Here is a 22005-nt window from a genome sequence, read left to right on the forward strand (position 1 = left end):
GAAAAGAACCACCATTCTCACTTAAAATTATCCATTTCATTTTCCCCAAATGATATTTTTCTAAGTAGGATTTTATGGTACTTGCATGTTGCTAAATGAGGTTTTTTGGTTTTGTTTTTGTTTTTTTTCCTGGATAACAAATGTAAACAGTAAAAATGAGTACTTTGTTTTCACTTTTTGCTTCCTTCTTCTGAAATCTCTGGTGTACCCCCCATCTTTGGAAGGCCAAAATAATAATGGCTTTAAGTGATTCTCCCCTTTGGAGCTTTTTTCATTTCTTTCTCTGGGAATCTAAAGAGATAAATGTCTTCTTAATGACTTGGCTGCCTGCACAGTCTGTGTTAGCAGCTTCCATGCCCTTCTCCCTCACAGAACAAATCCCATTATGCTACCCGTATGGAGGAGTGCCCCTTCTGCTGAGATTTGGACTGCATTGGACAAAGTACAAAGACTAGCACCATGTCCCTAGTTAGATGCACCTTTCGCATTCATCACTAGCATATTTTCACTTGGGGCAGGCCTTAGGTATTCTGTGAAACAATTAAAATGCATCTTCCTGCCCACCATGTATCTATACTGTACTTTCTCTGCCTGTCCCTACATCTGTACCGTCTTCAAGACTCTCTTGTGTGTTCGCCCCCTAAATCTTTGAGGCTATATGTCAGCGGCTGGCATGGCATCAGACATTTTCTAATCCACTTTCTTTCTTTAGACTCTTTCTATTCTGATTTATGGTCTTGACCTAAAATATAAATCTGGAATAATCTTGAAATGGGTCAGTGTAGTATCCTTTTCAGGTATTATATTTGAATTTTTATAAATACCTTTCTGGATATAAAATAATAGTGGAATTTTAAGTAATCTGATGGTATGAGATGGAAGTTTTGGTTTAAAAATTGCCTCGGTCTTTCATTTTTTTTTTCTCCTTTTAATAGATTTTGCAAAAGTATTTTTCTGTGATTCTCAAACCAATGTGAATGGCTATTTTTCATCCTATGCTTAGAGCCACAGTTCTTATATATTTATAAACTAATAGAATTATTTTCCTCTTGTCTATGGCCATGCTACCCTGAACAAGCCCGATCCCATCTGATCTCAGAAGCTAAGCAGGGTCGAGCCTGGTAGTACTTGGATGGGAGACCACCTAGGAAGACCAGGTTCTGTAGGCTTATAAAATGAAAAAATAAAGGATTGTAAGCTGACACGGCCCTTGCAATCTGCGAGATCAACCAAGGGTTGCCTCACCTAAATAATAAAAAAAAAAAATTAGAAAAGAATTATTTTTCTCTTATATTTGGAGTAAGGGGGGAAAATGTCAATTTAGATAAGTAATTAGTTCGGTTTAAAAAAAATAAATGACCAATTTGACTTGGTCTCTGTGATTAATCATGATACACAGCATTTATGCAGTGCTTATGATAAACTAGATACTTCACTAGTATTGTTTTATTGAATACTTGGAACAACCATATGAGCTAGGTCATATTATTATGCCCATATTAGAAGTGAGTAAACTGAGACCTTAGGAGTTAATCCATAGATTCATATGGCTAAGTGTACTTCAGTAGGATTTTGACACAAATGATCTTCGAACTATTGTGTTTAATAAAAGCAATCACGTCAGTTAAAGATGGAAGCACACAGCTTTTCCTTAGTTTACAGTTGCATACTAGTTTTGAAAATGAGTGTGTCTGACTTTATTCCAAAGAGTGGTATAGAATGTCAATTTATCTTTTCTTCCTTCCTCCTTTTTTTCTTTCTTCCTTTCTTGGCTAAACCATTAGAGGCTGACGACCACTCTTTGTTAACTATACACTTCGGCTTTTATTACCAAAGTCAAATACAGGCATACCTCAGAGATATTGTGGGTTCAGTTCCAGATCACTGAAATAAAGCTAGTAACACATTAAAACAATTCATAATCTTTTTGCTGGCGGAGGGTGTTGCCTCAATTTGTTAAAAAAAAAAATGTGAAGTGCAGTAAAGCAAAGTACAATAAAATAAGGTATGCCTGTAGAATCCTTAGTTTCAGTCTGCCTTATTTCTAAAGTCACATTATTCCACTGGTTTCTGTTAATTCCACTGAGAAGTACAAGACACTGGGAATAGAAAGAAAAATTTAAAATGTCTCCCCTCAAGGAGTTCACTCTTAGGCAGATGAAAGAGAGAAAGGGTGATATTTAGACAATGTTGCATAGTCTATAAAGAGCTGTGTGTCCTCTTGTCATTGCAACAGGTACCATTTCTGTCAACACGCTGCGCACACCCTACACTGCTCCTGGCGAGAGTGAGATTCTGGACCTGGATGATGAGCTGTACTTGGGGGGCTTGCCAGAAAACAAAGCGGGCCTCGTCTTTCCCACGGAGGTGTGGACTGCTCTGCTCAACTATGGCTATGTGGGCTGCATCAGAGATCTGTTCATTGATGGCCAGAGCAAAGATATCCGGCAAATGGCTGAAGTTCAAAGTACTGCTGGAGTAAAGCCCTCCTGCTCAAGGGAAACAGCAAAACCGTGCCTTAGCAACCCTTGCAAAAACAATGGCATGTGCAGGGATGGGTGGAACAGATATGTCTGTGATTGTTCCGGAACAGGCTATCTTGGCAGGTCCTGCGAGAGAGGTAGGTTTCCAAACAGCAAGCAGCTGCCTCCCCTAAGATGAAAAGTATATTAAATTTTGACCTTAAAATTTAAACTGACCATGGGAACATAACATATGCTTTGCTGAAGTAAACTCTCTGATAGCCGAGCAGCCACACCTGACATGTTGCTGATGAATCCTTAATGATTTTCAAAGGACCTGATTCTGGAAAGATACAGTTTTTTAAGAATATTGCAGGAATAAATATTTGGGCCTTTTGTATCCTATAGAGTATGGGCCTAAGATGTATAATAGACAATAACTGCCTTCTCTTTTGTCCAGTTTTTACATTCCGGGACAGTAGAAAATAAAAAAGGCATGAATCAGACATATTCATGGCACCCAGTACTAATATCTATGCCAAAAAATAGCATTTGGAACAAGCTAAGCTATAAGTTTGCAACCTCACTGACATTGCATGAGACTTAGGTTAGCCTGCTCATTTCGCTCAACTCAACTTAGTCACTGAAATTTGAAAAGTAAGCTGACTTTAAATCATCCGGTTTACACCAACCTTTTCAGAAGCGCACCCTAATGTCAAAGACACTTACCTTTGCCTCAGACCCAGCTGACCACAGAAGATTTATTTAACTATTTGATATTAAGTCTTCATGTGTCTATTGAAGCTCTGAGCAGGTTTCTCTATTCCCTTCTTTAGTAAGAGACCAAGCTACATTTTTTTTTTCTTTTCCTCTCCCATTAAGAGAAGAATAAAGGTTAAAGGAAGAATGAAGGGTGATAACTGCCATAGTTCTTTTGCAGACCAGACTAAAGGAAGAAATAGCAGAACAAATAGGTCTAAGCATATCCTTACAACTACCCTAAGAGGTTCAGATAAATGTGTTAGTCTCTACACCCATTGCCACTCATTTTCAACAATGGAACAACAAAAAAGTCAATATAATAAAATATTGATGACTTTGTCCATTGTCCTTTCAGGCACTAAATCACATTGCTCTATTAGACACTTAGCCTGAAAGTAACTGGCATCTATTTTTTAAGCCATGCATATTTAGCCTTGCTTTTTGCCCTTCATTTCTGAAATAATTTAATTCATTTAATCTAACATTTTCCAGAGAAAAAGAGATGATTTTAAAGAATCCGAAGTTGAAATGTAACTTTGGTTCTTGATCTTAATAAGGTGTTTCATCAGCTTATGAGCTCTGTTATCAACATCAATATAAAATTTAAGAATAACTTAACAATCTAATAACAATCTTAAGTTACCTACCAAACTATTGTCACTGTTCAGTATTATACAATTAGATAGGTCAATAGATGGGTAAGTATTTTAATCACGTGGATTCTTTCATTCTCCTAGTATCTAATTGCAGTTCATGTGACTTGTCATTAGAAGTTAGCCATTTCTCTGCAGTTTTCATTTGTAAGGTATATAGTCTCTGTAAATTTAATTTTCTAATTTTCCCTTATAATCTCAGTTTGTTTGTACAGTTTCATTTTTAGAAATTGCCAAAAGCAGTCAGCAACAACAAAGCGGCAAAGCTTACAAGGTGTATTGCAGTTAGATATAATATGAGATCAGCAGACCTGTATGATTTCAGAATTTGTTTTCATTTTAATCACTCCAAAAGCTGTGAGATATTCTGATGCCTCCTGCTTAAGTGAAGCTAGAAACGGATATAACTGAACTGTCACACGAATTACAAAAGCCTGCAGTTAAATATGCATGGTATACCACCCTGTGGCAATATTCCGTTACTACATATGGCAGTAATAAAAATAGAATTTGTAGAGCTTCATGAGCCAGAATGAGGAAAGGGAATATTTATATATTGCAATAATTAGAAGGAGGGGTGGCAAGCATATGCAGATTTGAAAATGAGAATTTAATAGCAAACTTCATCACTGGGATTCAGTATACATTTTTCTCTGACAGGCAGCTGGAAATTTCTACTGATTTCTTTGTCTCCAGGTTGGTTGTGTTTTGTGTGTTTTTTGTTTCTGAAGTACCCAGCGTATTGTGAGAAGTCTTTGCTTTTCAGAGTTAATTTTCTTGCTCATATTATGGCATCTCCCAAGAACAAGATGATGTGGGATGCTTGTCATGCTCAATACCACAAAATTGGGCTTCTGTCCAGTTCCCAGCTATGCCCTAGTTCAGTCAATGCAAGATCATGCCCAACCTTCGGTGTTTCCAATTCAAAAGAAGGGGGTTTGTGCATCCACTCTAGATACACTCTGATCACGTAAAGTTGTTGATCACATAAAGTTGTTGATCACATAAGAGTTGACCGACAATTCTTGAAATTAAAAACAAAACACACTTATGAAGTTTCTATTTTACTAGTATTGAGCAATAATTGATCATTTATAAAGATAATTATTTGAAGCAATTAAAAAGCATGTTCAAGTCCATGGACAATGCAGCATGGGAAATGATGTCGTAATCACATTATTAGGAAATCTTCATTCTGCGTTAAATGAAGGAGTTTATAAAAGAACAGAGCATTTGCTGACTTAGGAAAATAGTATTTTATTTTATGTGTATTGACCCCTTAAGAAAGAGTAATATATAAATAGCGTTTACCTGAACATAAATTAAATGTAACACTTTCCCTCCTGCCTTATTTTTAATAAAACTTGGAATTTGTGGAGACTTGCTCATATAGAAATTATTCTTGGTTATTCGCATATAGTATAATCAGAGGTCTACTTTTTATTTGTTTGTTAAAACTCTAACAGATGGAGGGACAGATGTCGAAGCAATATAATTTGGCTCCCTGTCTGATTTTCCTCGTTGATCACAATATGTGACTGCCTTTTGGCAAAACTGAGCACAGGTGTACACTTTAGACTGCAAGGAGGAATAACACAGAAAAGCAAATTTATCAAACTTAACGACAAGGGGGAAGGAGATATAGGAGACAAAGTCAAAACCTTTTCTTCCCCCACTGGATAGTATTGTATTGGAAATAGCCTTTTAAAGGACACTTTTGTGTTCTAAGTAATAAAATAATTTTACGGATGTTAAAGGATGCTGCCAAATAGCATAACCTTCAAATGTCAGAATGTTGTTTACCATTTATTTGGCAACTTGAGACTACAATCTTGTCCATTTTCCATTTCTTGTCTAATTAAACATTAACTCTAATTATGAGAAATCATTTAAGCATTCATTTGTCGTTTATCAACAAGTTATTTTCACATTGAGAATTGTTCGAAATGGCACTTAGGGGCACTCATGTTTTATTTTTTTTGTTATTGTTATTTTATCCTGCAGCTTTTTGAAGGATGTTAAAGACCAATGATCCTGATTATTTATCTACTTTGAATTGTATTCCATACTATGTATATGATCCTCTGTATTTCTAAAATAATTTTCCTGCTACTTAGTTTTTAATCAAATTAAGCTAAATTTCATAAAAGAATATGAGATCATTTAAAATATATGATTATTGAATAATAGAAACCAGATTTACAGACTAAATAGGAGAAAACTAAAATGTTTAGTCCTTTTATCTGTATGATACCACAGTAACTGAACAACTGATAATAGTCTTTAAACTTTTATTCAGATATTTTATAGATATGGAAAATGATTAGCTGTAGTTATACTAGAAACACTTTTTTTTTTAAAGTTCACTGCAACTTTACAGTTATGTTTTAATTATTTTTGAATAACTGCTTCTAGATTTTCTGCATTAAGTTGTCTTTTGTGATATGGCTTCCATTTGGGAAACTTCTCATATAATTATAAAAAATATGTGATGTGATATAGAACCACTATAGTTTGAGAGGATTACATTTTTTTTTCCTGTGCCTAGATAAGTGCCTAGTTGTGGGACCCTCATTTTAGTAAACAGACCCCTTTCCTAATCTGTCTTTTGCAGCACAATTGTATAAGTCCTTCAAAGTAGATTTCAGTAAATATTTTGTTCGCATCCATTACCAAAATTAGATTCTACTTACAATAGTCAGAATGAATACTCAGTTTCTTTAGCGAGTGTATATATAAGCTTGATATCCAAATTGAAGTAGGTTCTTCATATATATATATCTTCAGTATTAAGTGCAATCCTGAATTCAATAAATATTTTTTGAGACTCTACTGTGTGCCTGGCACTTTTTGGTCACTCAGCTACTGATAGAACAATGAATAGGAGAGTCTACTCTCTGCCCTCCTGACACTTAGATTCTAAAGGGCAAAGATAGATAATGCTATACAAACAAATGATAATTTAAAGTAATTAAATGATAAATAGATATAAAATTACTGGGAAGAGGATTAAAGGGGTGCTTGCAGCAGGCCCCTCTGAAATAACATTTGACTAGAGATTTGAATGCTGAAGGAACCAGCCATATAAAGATCTGGGGGCGAAACCTTTAAGACAGAGTGCAAATACTTGAATGAGAGATAAAATTGGTGTGGCTGGTGTTTATTAAACAAGCAAGAAGATGCTAGAAGCTGAAGCTAGAGAGATAGGCTGGGGCCAGATCACACAAAACCTTATAGGTTGAAAAAAGGAGTACAGATTTTATTCTAACTGCAGTGGGAATGTATTGGTGGGGGCTGGGAATCGGGGGCTTGTTTAAGCAATGAAGTGATATGATCTGATTTACTTCTTTAGAAGTTTAGCTTAGCTACTGTGTATAGGGAAAAAATAGAAATAGGGAGACTGTTGGAGCTATTACAGTGGTCTGGGTAAGAGACTGGAGGAGATTCTGAAGCATTTTAGAGATAAGGGTAAGAAGCAATAGATTAAGGAAATGGACTGGAATTAGTACTTTCGAGACTTGCAGACTTGCAGATAAATTGGACATGGCAGAGAAGATGAGAGAGAAATCAGAAAGTTGAAGGTCTGAGCAATGAGATTATATCATTTACCGAAATGGAAAACACTGGACAAGGAACATGATGAGTTTGTTCATTTTTGGTGGGGAGTAAATTAAGAGTTTAGTAAGGTGCCTATCGTATTCAATTTAGAGATGTCAAATAGACAATAGATGAAGGATGGATGATGGACCTCAAGAGAGAAGAAAGGCTGTTAATAAATATTGGGGGGAGTGGGCATGTGAATTGAGAGAGAGCCCTTAAGTCGAGAAGTAGGTAAAAAAGAAAAAAGTGCTAAAGGAGAGACCTTGGAACCCTCAGTGGTTATCGGTTCTGGATGTGCATTCAGTCTCATGATGACAACTAATGATTAATGTATATTAGAAGGGAAACTTGACTTCCCTGACTTTTTGAAAAATAAACTTGCAAAATCACAACTCAAGAAATATAATCTTAATAATAAACACAGTTGCATCAGTAAAGTTAATTGCTTTGTCATGTACATAGGCAAGATAATGAGAACTTCCTAGTTTATTTTAAATCCAGGTAGGTTTTTTTTTCTTTTTTTCTTTTTTTTTTTCATTAAATGGTATTCTGAGTTATTAGAATCAGTGAAAAAGCAAAATGACTCATATTTGCCTTTCAGTGCTGCAGTACCATATGGTGTTTAACATTAAGGGGTGCTGACAGTTTCTTAAAGCAGTCAATTTGTGGTCAACAGTTTTTGCTATTTACTTTTTTTTATGTGTTTAACACAGTATTATGCAACTTCCCTATTAAAGCAATCTACTTTAGTTTGGTAGCACACATTCACACAAGCTCTTCAGTCCCACCCCTATCCTTTCTCAATATTACCAAAATGCATAGTGGTTGACATTTTGGGGATAGCTTAATATTTTTAGGATACCAAGGCTGTGCTTACAGACAGTTTTAAGTTCTAGTTAGCTTCCCTTATAGAATTATCGACTTTTAGGACAAGCAAAGGCCCTAAAGATACTCTTCTAGCAACTGAGATCCTATCATTTTTCAGATGAAGGATTTGGAGCCAAGGCTAATTTTACATAGCTGATCAGTAGCCTAGCCATATGTAAACATTCATTAAATAGTTGCTAGTGCTTCAAACCAGGCTCGCCCTGTGGATACATAAATTAATCGATCTCGGCTCTTGAGAAGAGACACATGCCTAAACATTGATGATCCAGCATCATTAATGCTATAGGTAGAAAATGCTACGGGAACCAAAAGGGAAGTACAGCCATATCTTCTTCTGGATTTTAGTAGATACTTCACAAAGGAAGTTCTTCCTATGGTGACTTCTCTTCCCAGCTTAAAAAATTGTTCATTTCTGAAGAAGATGAGCTGAGTTGGTAGTCTTGTGTGCTATCTGGAAGATGTAATGGGTCATACTTTTCCTTTTCAAAGTATAAATTTACTAAACTAACCAAGAACTTTTATATTCATTTCCCATCCATAGAGGCAACAGTTCTGAGCTATGATGGGAGTATGTTTATGAAAATCCAGCTCCCCGTGGTAATGCACACAGAGGCTGAAGATGTGTCCTTACGGTTTCGATCCCAGCGTGCATATGGCATTCTTATGGCAACCACCTCTAGAGACTCAGCTGACACTCTCCGCCTGGAGCTGGATGCGGGGCGTGTGAAACTGACGGTCAATCTAGGTAACAACTCACCTTCCCCCATTGAACTAACACTTTTCATGTTTTGTTCAGTTTGCCTGCAAACATTTATCAAGTAGCCTGTTTGCCATGGAAAATTAAAAGACTTAATGGTCTCATTTTCATCTTTAAAATTAATTTAGGTTTTGGGGCATCTTTTTATTGTTTTCTTTTTGTTTAACATAATTTAATGTTTTGTGATTTCTACCACTGAAGGTTCTTAAAAGGGAAGCCATACATATCGATGAGGTTAATCAAAAATATAAATTATTCGGCTTGAATATGCCTCAAACTGAATTTCCTATTGTTACATTTACTGACATTCCAATTGGTTCTAGATGATATCCTTTCAGATATATTTACTTAGATAACATGTACACCAAATATCAAATTTCTGCTTTGTGATGTGATCAACAGTGGCTTTTTCTCTACTCCTTGGGCTTCTTCTTTGCCTTGGTGGTACCCCATCTTTTCTGTTTGGAAATTCTGTGTGGTGATATTTTGCTATCAAACAGCAATCCACAACCCTTCAATGCCCAAAGTCTGCGGCCCTCAGCAAACAGCCATGAGAACACTAAAAACACAGGCTCTTCTACAGAAAAATAATGCTTTCCTGTTTAACTATAGAATTAAGAAAGAGTCACTACAGTAAAACCTCAACAACCTAGATGAAATATGGGGGAAGGCCAGGCTGAATTAAGAAAAAGTCTGAATTGTAGAGATAAAAAATAAAATAAAAAAAATTAAAGTTTTGTTTTTAATTGCTTTTAAGATCACAAATAAATAGCTGGAAAAGTCCTGTTAAGGAAAAATCTTACTACTGCTGACTTTAATGGGTAGATAAGAATTATCCATAATTAGTCCATTGTTTTATGCAAGTTATACCATCAATATATAGTAAAGTATTTGCAATCAGTTTTCTTCCTGAACTTGGCCTTTCACAACTTGTTTGTTTAATTTTTCTCAGGTGATCTCCGCTCATACAGAATGAAGAATTATACATATTCTGCCCAAAAAGTTTTAATATTATCATTAACTCAAAGAGGAGTACAAATTAATGAGGTTTTACTGTATTTCCTGGAAGTACTAAACACACACAAAATTTATTTATAAAAAAGAATAGTAAAATATGAACACATTTTCACATTGTGCTGGGCAGAATAATATCTCATAAAATATGAAGTTGTTTTACTGTTAGTTTATTGCATACAATTACATTCAATTAATATTAGTAAAATTAAATTAAATAATAAGGGGGTTTTTAAAGATTCCTAAAAAAAACAGCAGTCTTAATTTACTGTTCTGTTAGAGTTCCCTCTAGTGACAATGATAGGTTACTGCAAGCCAATCAAAATAACCTCACCTGATTACACTGAAGGGGTGACTAGCCAAAGCGGAACCACTCATGGGAATTTTCCAACAGCAAAGCATTCTGTGGAAAGAGTTGCGTAGGTGCTGGTCCTTGGCTGTTTGCAACCACTTTTCTGATGCGGTTGACGACACATGACAAACTCAGCTATATGGAAACAGAATCTAGGTTTATATTTTTCATGTTCCCCAAAGGCTTTAAGTACTACAACTAGGATAAACAAATATTCATCTATACATAAAATCAACATAAAACATCCCACATAGCCCTTTAAAGATAACCCTTACAATCATAGTCTGTGTTATGCAGATCGGGCATTCCGTTCTTAGAGAATCTGCTTTCATATAAGAAGCAAGTGTAAGAAAAGGAAAATCAAGAGCAGTGTTAACCATGACACTTATTACATAGAGAACATTGTTAGCTCTTAAGAGAGGTATAGGCTTGTGTTCTCTGAAGAATGACACTACTCCTTAGCCACTAGTTTCTAAAGGAAACATACAGTGTTCTTTCTCCCTCCAGTTAATACAAGGCATGGAATCCAGCCAACATTAGGCTGTTACCTTTTAGCCCAAGCTGGAAAAAAAAAATACATTAGGGTGAGATGAGAATACTTTTAACTTGCTTTCCATTGACCACCACGATTCTAAAGGATTCTGTTGGCCTTTGTGGGATAATAGATTTCATAGGTCCAAGATGTCTGAGCCTAACTGAGCTTGCACTGTACCCCATTGTGACGGAGCACTTTTTTACTTTTGCTGAAAACAGAATATGTTCTTTCACAGATGGGGAGAAAGTTGCAGCCAGTCTAAGTCAAGCATCTTTGACAGTTAACAATTATTTATTTCACTTAGATTTGTCACCATGTAGCTTTGTTTGAATTGGCCATTTTTTTAAAAACCTTCTATTGCCGTTTTCAATAGTGAAACTTTATAATAATGAATCTGGGTTCTAGAAGTATGTAAAGAATAAATGATACGGAGTGGCCATATTTGCATGTGTCTGTCCCCGGAAGGGTGGACTGTGATTTTATTGGATGTCTGCAGCTATTACCTTGAAGGATAAATTTTCATTTTTCATCTATTCTTCCCCATCTAGATTGTATCAGGATTAACTGTAATTCCAGTAAGTGCCTATTCAAAATTTTTAAAATGTTGTTCCTCCATTATGATGAAAGCTAGTCAAGAAAAAAAAGAAAGCAAGAGAAAGGATTTTATAAAATTCATGAATTCACTTTTGAAGTATACCAGTCCATCATCTGGGTTGTAAAAATTCATTTTGAAATCTGTGCAGCTGAAGACTTTACTGCTATAGCTCCTACCTCTAAGTAGGAAAAGAGGTGACAAATATATTTTTAACATAAGGTGCAAACACCTCTACAGACCTTTGGATAAGGCAGGTAACATAGATATTTTGCCAAATCTTGAACTCCAGAAGTTCTCTTTATGACCAAATTTGTGGATCTTATTTCCTTCACTTAGTGTTTTTATCTCTTAACTGAAATGTAGAAAAGGATACAATTCCTTTCGTTTTGAAAGTTACTATTAAACCCTTCTAAATTCAACCAGTTTTACATAGGAAAATATGTTTTCCCATGTTATATATACAGAAAGTCAATTTTCTAAATATTTTTTCTTGTTCATTAAGAGTATTTACATGATGAATTTTTACATCCTAATCATATTTCCACAAAAATAACCAAAACCCTTCAAATCTGTGATATGCATGCCGAATGACGAGTCAGAAAAGATGCATGGACTGAATTTTATTTGGTTGTGAACTAGAGAACCTGAAAAGATATAAAGACTGTGACTTTATTTTGAGTAGTAGCATCCTTTTAAGAGTAAATTTATTTTATTTCTTTACATATGTTTAGGTTTCTCTTTTCCAGGTTTTGCTGACCACATTAAAGAATCTCCTCTAATGATAACAAAGTTGTTAGCTATTTAAATAAAATGGTTCTAACAAACTTTTGATCTCTCATTGTCATAGTAAAAAAATTTTCTATATACTTGGAAAGTGCCAAACAGGAGTTGGTGAAGTCTGCTCTCCAAACCACTGTCAGTGCTTCCAAGTGACAATAAGTCATCCTCTAGAGGAACAAAATGGTGGTCTTAAACTTCTTACAAAACAAGCTTTATCTAATGAAATACATACTGTTTGAAACATTGTGCTTCTTATAACTCAGATTTTTCTTCAAATATTTTAATATTCATTTAAAAGTAGCAAAAAAGTGAGTCTTTCCAATCATTGCAATAAAAAGGTAACCAAATCATGATTTAAGAAAAATTAAATTAATGAACTATCATAGAAAGCATTAAAAATCATCTCAAACAGAATAGCTCCTGAAATAATCTCTCAAAGCTCTCACGCAAGTAGAATTTTCAAGTATATATAATCTCCTCTCAATCTCCATCTCTTCTCTTCCACACTTCCTGAAAAGGAGCACAGACTTAGCAGGTCTAGTACCATGGTCCAGTTTCAGCTCTGGGGCATAGATGCAGGCAAAGTGGCAACTTACAGAATAGTTTCCCAAAGCCAGATATGTGCTATAGATGTTCTTGATTTTTCCTGAATCTTAGAAAATCTGTGTGAAGAAAATATTCCTTTCTAGACTTCTCCTTTATTCTTTTTATTGTATTTATATTTAACATGCTATAAAGCATTGATTTTTAAACTTACAAATGTAACTACCTAAACTCCAGTATCTGATGGAAATTAACTGAATCAAATGTGCTTCTTTGTTCTCTAGCTATATCAATGAATTTTTTAAATAGATGTTTGTAGTCTAATTACACTTATTAGATATTTCTCTTCATTTGGCTTATGTGTCTGATATTAAGCATACTCTTTTTTTTTTTTTTCCTGGATATTCTGCAGAATAATATCTCTGAGGATAAAGATTTCTGCTGGTTAGTGGAGTTTTCTCCTTTTTAAGAGTATGTGTTACATTTAAATTACTTAACTTAAATGAATGATTATAAGGTTTCGGTGCCTCCTCGGACAGGACTGCAAATGCCTTAACTTGTCAACAGTCACTGGAAAGAGCATTCAATGATCTGGTAACATTTTCATTTCCTGTGCCTTTGTTTTATGTGGGGAATAGAGGACAGATATATGAAGAACCCCAAGTTCCATCAAGAACTCATGTTATTATCAACTTTGAGGAGATGGAGGAATTTACATAGCAAATAATGCAAATCGAACTCACAATGAATAAATAAGCAGAGATTTCCACCTGGAGTGCATTTCCTACCCAGTAAAAAATAAAAATATCTATATCACAATATAGCTTGTAGTTTAATGAAAGACTGATTTATTACATTTATCCCCCAGTGAGTCATATGTTTGTATGAAACCAAGGTGAATATATATTGTCACAGACATATACCACCACTGTGTCTAAAAATTATATCATACCTAAGATATCAATGACATTGTGAAATTAATATGAAATATCTCAATGGATGTATTTTAAGAAAGTTTCCACTAGAAATATATCAACTCTAATATAAGTGATTGTCTTACATTGAGAATTAATATTAAACTTAAATGATTAAATTTGAATGGAAACCTTCCCAAATTTCTCTACATTTAGTCAGAATTGCTCTGCTGTTTCCTATAGTCACTCTATTCTTTCTCATCTCCATTCTACCTCCTCCCTAACCCCCCAGTTTACAGCACATGTTACTTGGTACGGAAAATAAACTTATGTGTAGTATAAGACTATCCGATCTCGGCTCTGGAAGACTAGGTAGTTGGTGAAAGCTGCAAATTTTCAGACTCGTGGGACTGTAAGAGATAGCAGATTTGTTTCTTTTTCAGCCATTCCCGTGTCAGTAGTTTAGATGCAACAATAGAATCTTCCATGGACAAGCCAGGGTATAGCCTTTTGTTAAGGTTCTTTTGAGAAAGGGCAGATTTGAATTCCCAGGGCCATCTCTGTCAGATTCTTTGTTTCCATGATTTCCCTCCTAATAGGAAAAGCTGTTGAGAATCTTTAAATGGAGAAGGAGGGCTTGTTTTCATTTAAAAAATCAAAAGATTTTCCTGTGTGGAGAAGGTACTTTTTAAAAAAGAACCATCTCTATAAATAGTGGTCATGTCAGTGTCAAATATATGCTTTGATTTTTCAGATTACGAATAGAATGTCTCTGCACACAATCCCAGACCAATCTCAGTTCTTTGATGTCCATTAGCTTATATTATTGCTAAAATATATTTGTTATCTGCACTTAGAATTACATTAAAGTCAGTGTTTGCAGAATCGTGGACTGGAAGGTGAGCAGAAAGGTGTATTATCTACAGTTCTCCAGTCTCTGTCTAGGATAGGAATAAAGGGACAGTCAGATAATCTTGCCTCCTTAATCAATTCCAATATTGAAAACAGCAATCTACCATCATAAAGTAATTTTATATAGAAGTTGCTAAAAGAATCACCATTTTTTAATGCAAATAATTTCTTCTCTGGATAGTGAGGGGGTTCTTCAATAAAGGTAAATGGGACAGAACTGTAAAGTCACATTCTTTTAACATGAAGATGAATAATTATTTGCATTAATGGGTAAAAAAGACAACTTGTAGAGTATTTCACATAAAATAATTATTGTAGAAATATATGCTAATATAAACTATTCATTCACAAATTATTACCAAGAGAATTCAAGTTAGACTGAATATTGCATTGTGACTAATACATGAATTATTTGCATAAAAGGTGAGTGTTGGACAGTCTCTTGCCTACTCCATAATATTAATTGCCTTAATAAGTCTTTTAAAAACTGTAAATAATGCAAAACAAATTTTTCATCTCTGTGAAATTTCCTCAAATGCATTATTAATAAGGTCTGTATAGGCCATTGGTCTTATTCTGCATTTTTCTGTCTGCCAAAGTACATAGCCTGATGTACTCTGAGAGAGTGATCCAGACTGTCTCAATTTCAAATTTGGTTCCCAATAACTCCCAACGATACATCCAAACTCATTAGTCTATGTGTTTCTCTATAATTTTTTTCTGAAAATTTTGTGTTTGTAGTGATATATTGCATGCTTCTATAGTCCCAATTATTTTCTTTCTCTCTTTTTCTAGTAACTTCAAAAAATTACTAGTGCTATAACCTTTGGAGGTTTAAATACGTTGAAAATTTGAAAACTAAACTTGTTCCTATCAACCATAAGTGAGTCCTAATTCTCATATAAATAACTACTTTAAATATGTAGTGAATGCAAGGGAAGCTTTTGTTTTCTTTCTTTTTCTTTTTTCTGCCTTTTTTCCGCCTTTTTTCCTTTCTTTTCTTTCTTTTTCTTTCTTCTTCTTTTTTTTTTGGTCTTTTTAAATTAATAACAATTTACAAAATGTCCTTATCACAGGAAGGCTTAGGGAGACCTCTGCATCCATATAAAAATGGATTTTAATAAACTCATGATTTTTGATGCTTCCTTGCTTTTTTGCATTATTTTGGTTTCTTTATACCTTACACCTATGTCTCTTTTTCTGCTCTCCTGCTCTTTCTTCCTACCAACATTTACTCTTCTTACTTCTCCATTTCAAATGTCATTTTCTCTCATCTTCTTATAAGAATGAACTCTGTGGAGTTGACAATATATTTTAGTTGGCAGACCTTTGAACTATTAGGCTTCTCACAGAAAATGGTTTAATCTAAGATGCAGAGACAAAATTGCAGAAGGCATTAATCCACATTATGAGTGTCAAGGGTTGAAGTTCAAGTACTTTTATTTGTAGTTCAGTATCTAAGTATTAGAGGGAAAAGGAATCTACAGCCAAGTGCTTAACCTCATTTTCAACTTAGATATAATGAAGAAACGCTCTTAGTAGTATGTTATTGAGAAGTGTACTATGATGGATGTCTGGAATGGATAATAAGATCTTTGTATTACCATTTTATTACCAGAATGAAAAGATCAACTAAATATTAGTTATCGCCATTTTTTTATGTGGATAAAAATAGAAAGCAATAAAAGAATGCAAAATATCAACCAGTGGCACTTAAATTGGGTTAGATTGCTTTGATCAGATCAGCCTGCCACTTCGTAGGCTACTTAAAATGATAAGAAATTTCTAGGGACCGGCTCTTGTTAGCATGAGGCAAATGTTCAGTTCAGTGCCTGAAGAGCAGAGAACTGCAAAAGGGAATCTTCTGCTTCTACCTTCACACAACAGTCACTTGATTTGTAGAGTTCTGTCAGTCATTGCCTCTGAGTGACTGGTATATTTTATCTGCCTTGGATAGGAGCTGCTTTGTTTCTTTGCTGCTGTCATGTTTTATTGTTGTTGTTGTTATTGTTGTTTATGGCTGAAAGTATATATAAAGAAAAGAAAAGGAAATAAAAGACAGCTTATAAGTGATTATTTTTAGCAAAAATTTGAGAGATATTGCATATAAAATATAGAAACCATAGTGAAAAACAAAAAAGGTAAGACAGCCAGAGGGAGTTGGCACTTGTTAGTGATCTTTAGAAAAATATCAAAATTGGAATAAAATTTAGGGGAAGCCCATTTGAATCATCCACATTTTAAATTTATGAGAATTATAAAGACTAGTGCAGTTTTTCCTTGCACGTTCAAATAACTACATAGATTGGGCAAATTGTAGTGTGAAGGCTTAATATATAAAAGAGTTGGATCTATTTTTGTGAATAATCTGTTGCTTGTATGAAATATAAAATGTTCAAATGTTGTAGAATATTACTCTTTTGTGCAGGTTAATAATTCATCTTGAAATCAGGATCAGTTATTAATTGTTCCCTAAATCATTTCCTTGGTGCTATTGCAAAAGGCTGTGCTCACAGAATGTAAGATTCCAGATTAATATTGATCAAATTCATCAAATTCTCTTCATTGTTAAAAGTTCGAGTTATAACAGTGGCTGAGGTAGATATTGTTAGAAAAACAAAAAAGTTTCAGAAGAAAAATCCTGAACTTACTATTCCCTTGGTTTCTGTGAAAAAGAATGTTTCTTTTATATAACCAAATGTCACCAAATGTAAAAGACCACAGCCTGTTGGTCAAATGTTTTTTGTTGTTGTTGTTTTATTAGGAAAAAGCTGGTTCCTAAACATCTACCACTTTCTTCATACTTTTGAGTTTCTTATTTATTTGCTCTTTTTGTTTGTTTATCTATTTATTTTGGGGGAGGTAGCATTTTAACACTATCATTGATCCAGAAAATCAAGGATAAATACTCAAATCAGACACTCCTTTCCATTAATAAGTTTTTTTTTTTTTGCATTTAGCCTATTGCCTATCTTATTGTGAGATATATTATTAGAATTTTATTCATTTTAAAGAAAACATTTTTTTTCTGTATTTGGAGCATTTGGTCTTTTTTAAGAGCTCATAATGATTCAGCTTCTTAGAGAGTTAATGCCTACTGAGTTGAAAAGACTGAAAAGTGTTCAAGAACTTCTATTTAAAAACACCTCTAATCATTAGGACAGCCTTAATGTTCAATGATGATCTAAAGTGATTCAATGACAAATCACTTGTTTTACTATGTAGACAAATATGGATTAGAAAATTTTCTATAATTTCTTACATTTTTAGTTTTACTCAAAAGAAAGCCACTAACAATTCATACCTTATCAATTGCTTACCTGTCAGAGAATGTGAGACCAAATATTGTGATCATGGATTTCAATTTCTCACATAGTCAATAGCCAACAGTTATGCATCTGCTACCTGTTGAAGCAGATACATAATTTAAAAGGTGATGACTTTGTACACTCAACTATAGGTTAGTTGTAATAAATATATTCCAGTTTAGCTTCCATTTATGGGAGCATAGTCTTCATTAAGGCAAAATGGTTTAAGATGCAAAATAAGAGAAATATTAAAGATCTTGTAAAACATTAATTGATGATCTTTAAAAGTTCTAGTCTTAGAAAAATGTGTTTTATTATATGATTGTTTGCCTACCTATATTTTACTATCCTATGGTATCGGTAGTATTTTCTGTGAAAATATCTTGGCGACTTGAAGATGTTTGAATAATTTGAAAATGCTGATTGTTTTCTAAAGATGAGAAAAATGAGTAATTATTAAAAATAATTCATAGCACAAGCTTCAGAGAAATACTAGAGTTCACATTTTGTAAGTTAGTTTTCCTACAGATTAGTGGTATCATATATAAAGACCCATTGAAATATAAAATATATTAATTTACATAGATGTCTATACGCTCAGTTATTTACTTTTAAACTGGAATTTTAGAATCCTTTTTATTATAACAAAAACTCATTAATTCGGACCCTGTAACTTGGAAGTCATGTGTAGTCGAACATCTTTGACTGAATTAACTACTATATACAAAGAAAGGATTTGTTAAGCCAATTGGTAACTTTTACCAGATAATAATAGAACATTTCTAATCCACTTAAGAGAATATATATGTTTAAATGCTTGATAATACTTTGTTTAGCATGGCTAAACATTTTTATCTATTCACTAAAAACAATTCCAGAAGACCATTACTGGTCAACACTTTAGAACAATAATATTGTTTCTATAATATTTTATAGTAATTCACATTGTTTTTCTGAGTTAGTTAAATTTTTTTAGGACCTAAGTAATAGACAGGTATTTAGGTTGTCTTAGTTAATTAAGGTTTATTATTAAAACACAGTAGGAGTAGATATGAACAGGAAATAATTTTAGTCACAACACAGACAAGTCTTTTGGAAATTAGAATGAAATTCAAGAACTGGAAGGTTGTTCAACACATAATATGGCTCCAAAGGCCGAGGTATTCTGCCATCCCTTCATCTGCTGTCACTTGAGTTTCCCTTCTCCGTGTTCTATCATAATGGCCACTCATCCTCTGTCTTTTGTTCTGATGTTCCTGCTACTCTTCTCCTCACTTCTGATTTGCGTCTACTTGGTTATAGCTTCTACTTTTTCATATCTTCTGCTACTCATGGTGTCTCCTACTTCATGGTTTCTACTCACTGCCTTTTCCTGTGCATGTCTTTTGGCTTTTGCTGCACCTTCATTAACTGTTGACTCTATGTATATTATGTATTCAAACTTCCCTAAACAGAGAATATAGTGGATTCATTACTTACCCTTGTCTTATTGAGCAGAGATTTCAAATCATGTTGCCTCATAAACCTTTGATCAGATTTTAGCTTTGGGGGTGGATGCCTATTGGTGGTCCAATCAGCTATCAACAGAGCAAAGGGCCACACAATATACTTCCCTCAAGGGGATGTTAGAGCAGCATACTTTCCACACAAGCATCTTTTCTCTAGACTGTCTGATTAAATGTTTTTACTAGCCATAAAATATCCATGAGGATTGCAATTTTTTCAACACACCACAGGCTTACATATGGGGCATAGGTCAAGTGGTCAAGGCTCTTTAAATCAAAAGAGAAATGCGAGGAGATGATCAAAGAATTTGGAGATTCAGATCGTCAGTGTGCTCAGAGCTTTTATTCATTTTTTACTTGTTACCAATGGGAGCAAAGGGCAAGGTGAATAAGAGGAACATTATGAAAACAGTTACCTCGAAGGCAAAATAAGAAATTCTAAGAGTATTTAAATTACTATTATATTTACTGTATTTGGATTGTTATTTGTTCTTTGAATGGATTAGTCATATAATTGTGAGATTGCTTCACCCTTCTATCACACTTCTTAAGTGATCAGTCTAAATATAGATTTGAAATATTTTATTGAAATAATTTAAATTCCTCAATTAAGTAAAATTAGTTTAGCCAATAAGCAGTGAAGAAATAATTAGTATTTTCTATTTTTTGTTATTATGAAATTGACAAGAGGCCACAGTAACAAAATTGCTTTTCTACAGTGTTTCTTCAAAATCTTTATAGCACCTGCTGTTGAGATTGTGAATACATTTTAATTTCTTTTTGTTCATCTTTTATATATTTTAAATTTTCTACAATGACTTTTTTCTCTACTCAACAATTTAAAATAAGCAATCAAAATAAAGGTAAATATTCTGTTAAAATATAGTCGAAACTAATTCTCTCACTACTTAGGACAATCTAGGCCTGACCACATTATTTATATTACGGTACGTACATTTTAAATGAATATTTAAATTGGAGACTAAATTTGCCACTAATTTTGACCTACAAAATAGTCAAAATGAGTCTATTTTAAAGCAACTTTTGGTTCCTAATTAGAATAATATTTATTATTTGGAAGCTAGAGGAAGCAAAAGATACAAAAGTAGCTACCGTTTCAGTCTTCAGAAAAAAAATTAATGTCTTCAACAGCTCTTATAACACATAATACTCTTCATATTAAATAATATATAACATTGTGTAATATGTGTTTTTTTAAATATAAGGTCATGGTGTACAAATGTTTTGCAACATTTGCTTTTATTTTAGCAACATATTGTAAACATATGTTCAGCACATCACTATATAACATGTAATATTTAAAAATCTAATCTATTGTTTAGCTCAGATTTTATGCCAAAATGATATAAAGTAGGTCCAGGTCAGTTAGCCAGTTGAATAAAGATAAAATAGAGAGAAAGCATGTATGTACAAAAGTTCTATCATGATTCATCAGTGATTTAGAAGTAGTCAAAGTGTCTGTAAGCAAGATCTTGAGAAATGAACCAGATTAGAATAACCATAGATGAGAAAATACTTCTGGATGTGTTGGTGTAAATTATAATCCTTAACTAAATGGAAGCCAAAGTAACGTAATCTCACCATAGAAAGATGAGCCAGGAACAAGCACAAACACATAACTTATTACTTCTATCCATTGGTTGACCAGCTTCAGGGGACCTCCAAAAACTATCTCGTTCTGTCAGATTAATCCAGTTAATTTGACAGAAGATTTAATTGCTAATAGCCATTGCTACAGCTGGGCAAGCATCTTTCTAGAACTCTTCCTGAATAGTAAGGCAAGCTATTCATTTCAGAAGACTTTGATCCAAAGACAACTTCAAACAAAGAAGTGATCCCAGTATTTTTTTCAATTACTAAAATAAATGATCAAAAAGAATTATAGAACTTAGGTTAGTGACTAACAACCTGATAAACTAATGATAATAAAAGAAAACAATTCAGCTAGCACTATCTTTATTCATTTTTCACTTGTTACCAATGGGAGTTATTATAATATTAAAATTCAAAATAAAGAAGGATTTCATTGCTTAGAAAAACATTTTTATTATCATTCTAATTTTTACATGATGGATGAATAAATTACCATGTATTATTTGTCCATAGCCTTCTCTGGGGCAATCACTGAGGAAAGAAAGAAAAAAATCAGAACAAATGAGATACTACAGTTCAATAATTCTAAAGACAAAATATTCCTTATCATATCCCTTAGGGTGTATTTTCTTATAAAAAATAGATTTATAATGCTTTCAGAGAAGGTTTATGCAAGAATATCTCCAAAATACAAAATATTGAAGGACAGATTAATTTTGTAAATGTAGTTTCGCATTAAGTGATATTCAGATGCACTTACGTTAACAAAGATCTGGAAAATAATAAAACACAAGTAAAGCCATGGTTTCTT

General features: G+C 33.6%; 1 protein-coding gene and 1 pseudogene across 14 annotated transcripts in view; both read left to right on the forward strand.

Moving 5' to 3' along the window:
• Positions 1-22005, forward strand: part of NRXN1 (neurexin 1) — a 1007449-nt gene that overhangs the window by 455459 nt on the left and 529985 nt on the right. For 9 of the 14 annotated variants that reach the window (XM_039887176.1, XM_039887185.1, XM_039887183.1 and 6 more), the window contains 3 exons: positions 2237-2620; positions 8907-9110; positions 11572-11598. In XM_039887176.1, the coding sequence (XP_039743110.1) occupies positions 2237-2620; positions 8907-9110; positions 11572-11598 (615 nt within the window). The remainder of the gene's footprint in view (positions 1-2236; positions 2621-8906; positions 9111-11571; positions 11599-22005) is intronic. The other 5 variants (XM_039887187.1, XM_039887181.1, XM_039887186.1 and 2 more) reach the window with 1 other exon arrangement.
• Positions 1052-1169, forward strand: LOC120622397 (uncharacterized; annotated as a pseudogene).

The sequence above is a fragment of the Pteropus medius genome, unplaced genomic scaffold, assembly GCF_902729225.1.
Source record: "Pteropus medius unplaced genomic scaffold, Ma_sr-lr_union100, whole genome shotgun sequence".
NCBI lineage: Eukaryota > Metazoa > Chordata > Mammalia > Chiroptera > Pteropodidae > Pteropus > Pteropus medius.